This window comes from Drosophila kikkawai, unplaced genomic scaffold, assembly GCF_030179895.1.
Source record: "Drosophila kikkawai strain 14028-0561.14 unplaced genomic scaffold, DkikHiC1v2 scaffold_321, whole genome shotgun sequence".
Classification (NCBI taxonomy): Eukaryota; Metazoa; Arthropoda; class Insecta; order Diptera; family Drosophilidae; genus Drosophila; species Drosophila kikkawai.
The window spans coordinates 1-6999 of NW_027222670.1; the positions used below are offsets into that span (position 1 = coordinate 1).

General features: G+C 34.9%; 1 protein-coding gene across 1 annotated transcript; it reads right to left on the reverse strand.

The window, feature by feature from the left end:
• Positions 1-5105: 5105 nt before the first annotated feature.
• LOC138929550 (uncharacterized) lies at positions 5106-6666 on the reverse strand. Its single transcript, XM_070288965.1, has 2 exons — positions 6339-6666; positions 5106-6277 (listed from the first exon to the last, which is right to left on the reverse strand). Exons 1-2 carry the CDS (start codon positions 6616-6618, stop codon positions 5106-5108), a joined length of 1452 nt encoding a protein of 483 aa, XP_070145066.1. The 5' UTR covers positions 6619-6666.
• Between the last annotated feature and the right edge of the window lie 333 nt (positions 6667-6999).

Sequence of the window (6999 nt, forward strand, 5' to 3'; positions counted from 1 at the left end):
TTTTGAGCCATTTTCTCAAAATTTGCTAAGGGGTACGTACCATCATTAAAATTCTCAAAAATTTAGAAAAAATGAAATGAAAAAAGCCCTAACGTAGTATGCAGATTTGTTAAGCGTAAAAAACCCAACATTACAGGAGAATCGATTTAGCCATATCCGAAGGAAAAAAATTTGTTGAGCCATTTTCTCAAAATCTGATAAGGGGTACGATCATTAAAATGCTCAAAAATTGAAAAAAAATGATGAAAAAAAACCCTAAACGTAGTATGCAGATTTGTTAAGCGTAGAAAACCCAATTCAGAACAGCTTTCCGAATTGTCCTCCAAAATTTGATTTTAAAATATAAATTAATACTTTTTCTGGCTGAAGGAGTCATTTCCAACCCCATAAATCATATATATTCTTGATCAGCATTAACAGTAGAATCGATTTAGCCATATCCGAAGGAAAAAATTTTTTGAGCCATTTTCTCAAAATCTGATAAGGGGTACGTACCATCATTAAAATTCTCAAAATTGAGAAAAAATGAAATGAAAACAAGAAAGGAAGCTAACTTCGGCACGCCGAAGTTTGTATACCCTTGCAGATTGGTTTTTGATGTTTATATTAGATTTAAATGCTGAAAACACACACAAAACGAGTTTCATTACATTTTACCTATACTTATTATGTTTACATTTTGACAGTTACAGTTTTACATTCCCAGCTTTACATTTTTTCTACATTTACCGATCGTTTATATGGGCAGCTATATGATATAGTTGTCCGATTTTCATAAAATTTATACCAAAATTCTAGAATAATAAATAAGCTTATGTCTAAAAGTAGAAAGAATATGTTGAAAAACAACGAAGTTATAATTTTTTCCTATTCATTTGCCGATCGTTCCTATGGCAGCTATAAGATATAGTCGTCCGATTTTCATAAAATTTTTACCAAAATTCTGAAATAATATAAAATGGCTATGTCTCAAAAATGATTCATTGAAAAACAGCCAAGTTATATTTTTTTTCTAAAAATTTATCGAACATTTGTATGGGAGCTATATGATATAGTCGTCCGATCCGGCCCGTTCCGACATATATAGCAGTGAGAGTATATAGAAGACTATATGCAAAGTTTCATTCAGATAGCTTTAAAACTGAGGGACTAGTTTTCATAGAAACGGACGGACGGACGGACGGACAGACGGACAGACGGACATGGCTAGATCGACTCGGCTGTTGATGCTGATCAAGAATATATATACTTTATAGGGTCGGAAACGTCTCCTTCACTGCGTTGCAAACTTCTGACTGAAATTATAATACCCTGCAAGGGTATAAAAAGCCCTAAACGTAGTATGCAGATTTGTTAAGCGTAGAAAACCCAATTCAGAACAGCTTTCCGAATTGTCCTCCAAAATTTGATTTCAAAATATAAAATAATACTTTTTCTGCGTGAAGGAGTCATTTCCGACCCCATAAATCATATATATTCTTGATCAGCATTAACAGGAGAATCGATTTAGCCATATCCGAAGGAAAAAATTTTTTGAGCCATTTTCTCAAAATCTGATAAGGGGTACGATCATTAAAATGCTCAAAAATTGAGAAAAAATGAAATGAAAAAAAACCCTTAACGTAGTATGCAGATTTGTTAAGCGTAGAAAACCCAATTCAGAACAGCTTTCCGAATTGTCCTCCAAAATTTGATTTTAAAATATAAAATAATACTTTTTCTGGCTGAAGGAGTCATTTCCGACCCCATAAATCATATATATTCTTGATCAGCATTAACAGGAGAATCGATTTAGCCATATCCGAAGGAAAAAATTTTTTGAGCCATTTTCTCAAAATCTGATAAGGGGTACGAATCATTAAAATTCTCAAAAATTGAGAAAAAATGAAATGAAAAAAAAGCCCTAAACGTAGTATGCAGATTTGTTAAGCGTAGAAAACCCAATTCAGAACAGCTTTCCGAATTGTCCTCCAAAATTTGATTTCAAAATATAAAATAATACTTTTTCTGGCTGAAGGAGTCATTTCCGACCCCATAAATCATATATATTCTTGATCAGCATTAACAGGAGAATCGATTTAGCCATATCCGAAGGAAAAAATTTTTTGAGCCATTTTCTCAAAATTTGATAAGGGGTACCATCATTAAAATTCTCAAAAATTGAGAAAAAATGAAATGAAAAAAGCCCTAAACGTAGTATGCAGATTTGTTAAGCGTAAAAAAACCCAATTCAGAACAGCTTTCCGAATTGTCCTCCAAAATTTGATTTCAAAATATAAAATAATACTTTTTCTGGCTGAAGGAGTCATTTCCGACCCCATAAATCATATATATTCTTGATCAGCATTAACAGGAGAATCGATTTAGCCATATCCGAAGGAAAAAATTTTTTGAGCCATTTTCTCAAAATTTGTTAAGGGGTACCATCATTAAAATTCTCAAAAACTGAAAAAAAAATGAAATGAAAAAAGCCCTAAACGTAGTATGCAGATTTGTTAAGCGTAGAAAACCCAATTCAGAACAGCTTTCCGAATTGTCCTCCAAAATTTGATTTCAAAATATAAAATAATACTTTTTCTGGCTGAAGGAGTCATTTCCGACCCCATAAATCATATATATTCTTGATCAGCATTAACAGGAGAATCGATTTAGCCATATCCGAAGGAAAAAATTTTTTGAGCCATTTTCTCAAAATCTGATAAGGGGTACGCATCATTAAAATGCTCAAAAATTGAGAAAAAATGAAATGAAAAAAAGCCCTAAACGTAGTATGCAGATTTGTTAAGCGTAGAAAACCCAATTCAGAACAGCTTTCCGAATTGTCCTCCAAAATTTGATTTCAAATATAAAATAATACTTTTTCTGGCTGAAGGAGTCATTTCCGACCCCATAAATCATATATTCTTGATCAGCATTAACAGGAGAATCGATTTAGCCATATCCGAAGGAAAAAATTTTTTGAGCCATTTTCTCAAAATTGATAAGGGGTACGATCATTAAAATTCTTAAAACTTGAGAAAAAGTGAAATGAAAAAAGCCCTAAACGTAGTATGCAGATTTGTTAAGCGTAGAAAACCCAATTCAGAACAGCTTTCCGAATTGTCCTCCAAAATTTGATTTCAAAATATAAAATAATACTTTTTCTGGCTGAAGGAGTCATTTCCGACCCCATAAATCATATATATTCTTGATCAGCATTAACAGGAGAATCGATTTAGCCATATCCGAAGGAAAAAATTTTTTGAGCCATTTTCTCAAAATCTGATAAGGGGTACGATCATTAAAATGCTCAAAAATTGAGAAAAAATGAAATGAAAAAAACCCTAAACGTAGTATGCAGATTTGTTAAGCGTAGAAAACCCAATTCAGAACAGCTTTCCGAATTGTCCTCCAAAATTTGATTTCAAAATATAAAATAATACTTTTTCTGGCTGAAGGAGTCATTTCCGACCCATAAATCATATATATTCTTGATCAGCATTAACAGGAGAATCGATTTAGCCATATCCGAAGGAAAAAATTTTTTGAGCCATTTTCTCAAAATTGATAAGGGGTACGTAATCATTAAAATTCTCAAAATTGAGAAAAAAATGAAATGAAAAAAAGCCCTAAAAGTAGTATGCAGATTTGTTAAGCGTAGAGAACCCAATTCAGAACAGCTTTCCGAATTGTCCTCCAAAATTTGATTATAAAATATAAAATAATACTTTTTCTGGCTGAAGGAGTCATTTCCGACCCCATAAACCATATATATTCTTGATCAGCATTAACAGGAGAATCGATTTAGCCATATCCGAAGGAAAAAATTTTTTGAGCCATTTTCTCAAAATTTGATAAGGGGTACGTACCATCATTAAAATTCTCAAAAACTGAGAAAAAATGAAATGAAAAAAGCCCTAAACGTAGTATGCAGATTTGTTAAGCGTAGAAAACCCAATTCAGAACAGCTTTCCGAATTGTCCTCCAAAATTTGATTTCAAAATATAAAATAATACTTTTTCTGGCTGAAGGAGTCATTTCCGACCCCATAAATCATATATATTCTTGATCAGCATTAACAGGAGAATCGATTTAGCCATATCCGAAGGAAAAAATTTTTTGAGCCATTTTCTCAAAATCTGATAAGGGGTACGATCATTAAAATGCTCAAAAATTGAGAAAAAATGAAATGAAAAAAAGCCCTAAACGTAGTATGCAGATTTGTTAAGCGTAGAAAACCCAATTCAGAACAGCTTTCCGAATTGTCCTCCAAAATTTGATTTCAAAATATAAAATAATACTTTTTCTGGCTGAAGGAGTCATTTCCGACCCCATAAATCATATATATTCTTGATCAGCATTAACAGGAGAATCGATTTAGCCATATCCGAAGGAAAAAATTTTTTGAGCCATTTTCTCAAAATCTTGATAAGGGGTACGTACATCATTAAAATGCTCAAAAATTGAGAAAAAATGAAATGAAAAAAAGCCCTAAACGTAGTATGCAGATTTGTTAAGCGTAGAAAACCCAATTCAGAACAGCTTTCCGAATTGTCCTCCAAAATTTGATTTCAAAATATAAAATAATACTTTTTCTGGCTGAAGGAGTCATTTCCGACCCCATAAATCATATATATTCTTGATCAGCATTAACAGGAGAATCGATTTAGCCATATCCGAAGGAAAAAAATTTTTGAGCCATTTTCTCAAAATCTGATAAGGGGTTACCATCATTAAAATTCTCAAAAATTGAGAAAAAATGAAATGAAAAAAAGCCCTAAACGTAGTATGCAGATTTGTTAAGCGTAGAAAACCCAATTCAGAACAGCTTTCCGAATTGTCCTCCAAAATTTGATTTCAAAATATAAAATAACTAGCGGACCCGGCGAACTTTATCTCGCCCCAACTTCGACTGATTAAAACAAATTAAATTGAGACGTTCCGTTTCTACTTTGACGTACATTATTACCTTACCTTAATCCTATCTTCTCCTAAAATTTGAATATAAAATTAGTTGATAATCAAAAAGAAGTGATGACTTTTAAACAAACCTTTCGTTGGATTGACAAATTTTTTGACTTGAAATTAGTGGAGAGCGATTTGATAAACAAACATTTTTTGTTTTGTTATCCTGTGCAAAAATAAATAATGATGACGGCTTTCCCACACGCGAACAGGCTACGTATAGCTGGCCATGTGAAAAACATGGATATTCCAAGTTGAAATTTCGTCACCTCGTCGTTTGCATTCGGATCAGCAATGCCAAACACCGCCATGTCGCTCCCTTTGTTCACATATTTGCAAACGTATTTGATGGATTTGATAGAGTTGCAGTACTCAACATTGCAATGCGTTGAGAACGTTTTCGACAAAAGCGGGCAATATGGAACGATCCAGCGGTTATCCACGATTACTGTTACGTTTGTTTCGTTACGTTTCACCATTAATTCGATCCATTTGCCGTTATCATCTGGAGAACGACGCCTATACAATGGATATCCATCGTTTCCACTGATTGTTTCAGCCGTCAACGGACGGGGAAATCGTTTTGTGCAGTTTCCGTTTTTCATGCATACTGACTCTGGGTTGTGGACTCCGCAAGGGCCATGGATCATGCTCGTTGTCACAATGGAATGCAGCTCGGGATCAGTTTGCTTATCTGGTATTTCGGCTGAAATAATCGAATCAATATGATCTAGTCGGATCTTGTCGAACATCCAGAGCAGAATGTGCGCATGTGGTAAGCCACGCTTTTGCCACTCAACCGAGTACATCCAACAACGAACTGCGCCAAAAACCTTCTGCTTAACAATGTAATCCATAAGTACTGTGATCTTCTGCTTGAATACTCGTGCAGTGATGTCAGGTCGATCGCTGGATGTTTGTCCTGGAAGCAACAAATTGGTAATTTCGGGCCATTTCGGATTGCATGTGAAGGTGATGAATAAATCCGGGCGTCCGTAATTCCGGACATACGTCATCGCATCTTGAGCATACTCATGCATATGGCGCGGGCTTCCAACATAAGTAGCTGGGAGAATGGTCAAAAAACGGATGTTGGCCGGGTGTCCTTCAGTAGGGATGGCGTCACGCAAGTGGATGTACTCGTCTGAGCGCAACTTCGACTGATTAAAACGAATGAAATTGAGACGTTCCGTTTCTACTTTGACGTACATGTCGACACAGTACTGTTGAAACAAACGGCGGTATCTTAACAGATGATTGTCAACATCAAGTCGAATCATCAATCGATACGCATAAAAATTCATACAGCTAACCTTCTTATTCGTTTCTTCTCCTAAAATTTGAATTCAAACTCAGTTGTAGAATTAAAATGACGTGATGACTTTTAAACAAACCTGTCGTTGGATTGACCATCTTTATGTTGAAGTGATACCCATCTTCTCCACGACAGAACATCAACGGGTATTGAAGAGCATCATAAGACCGATGAGTCTCATAAACTCGCTGCAATTGGCCATTATCCCGACGCTTAAGAACAATATCGTGTGATTCAACATTCTCGCCAACAATCACCACTGCGACTTCATTGATAGTGGGAGCATTAAATTGTCTTGCATGGCTACCAGTGGGTCTTTTGTCAGCGCTGATAATGATTTTATGTTCGTCATAATGCATTATATCCAATGCGGTTTTAAACAATCTGAGCAATTCATTATGCTCATGGAGAAGGTTTTGCAATTTTTGAATAATTTCACGTTTAGTTGCAGTAAAAATTGCACAGCGGTGATTTAGTTCAACTTCCGAATCACCAATGATAGATCTGAAGGAATTTATGATCTTTGTTTTGTGGTGGTAACAAAGCGCCCGCTCGGTGGTGAATTTGCCCTTGAATCTGAATGTTGGGATGCAATTTTGAAAAAATGTGATAATAAAGAGACGCCATTACCTTATAACTTGGATTGTAGCCTGATTGTTGAACAACCTCGGCTCCAAAAGACGTCATTTGAAAGCATCCGTTATATTTTTGTGCAAGCTTCAGGAAACTGTTTGATTGGG

What these genes read in the sequence shown, in the direction of transcription:
- LOC138929550 (XM_070288965.1), bottom strand. Translation starts at nt 6,618, where the DNA reads ATGCATTATGACGAACATAAAATCATTATCAGCGCTGACAAAAGACCC. An exon ending in GATGGTCAATCCAACGACAG is followed by an intron (nt 6,278 to 6,338) that starts GTTTGTTTAAAA and finishes TTCAAATTTTAG; the next exon opens with GAGAAGAAACGAATAAGAAG.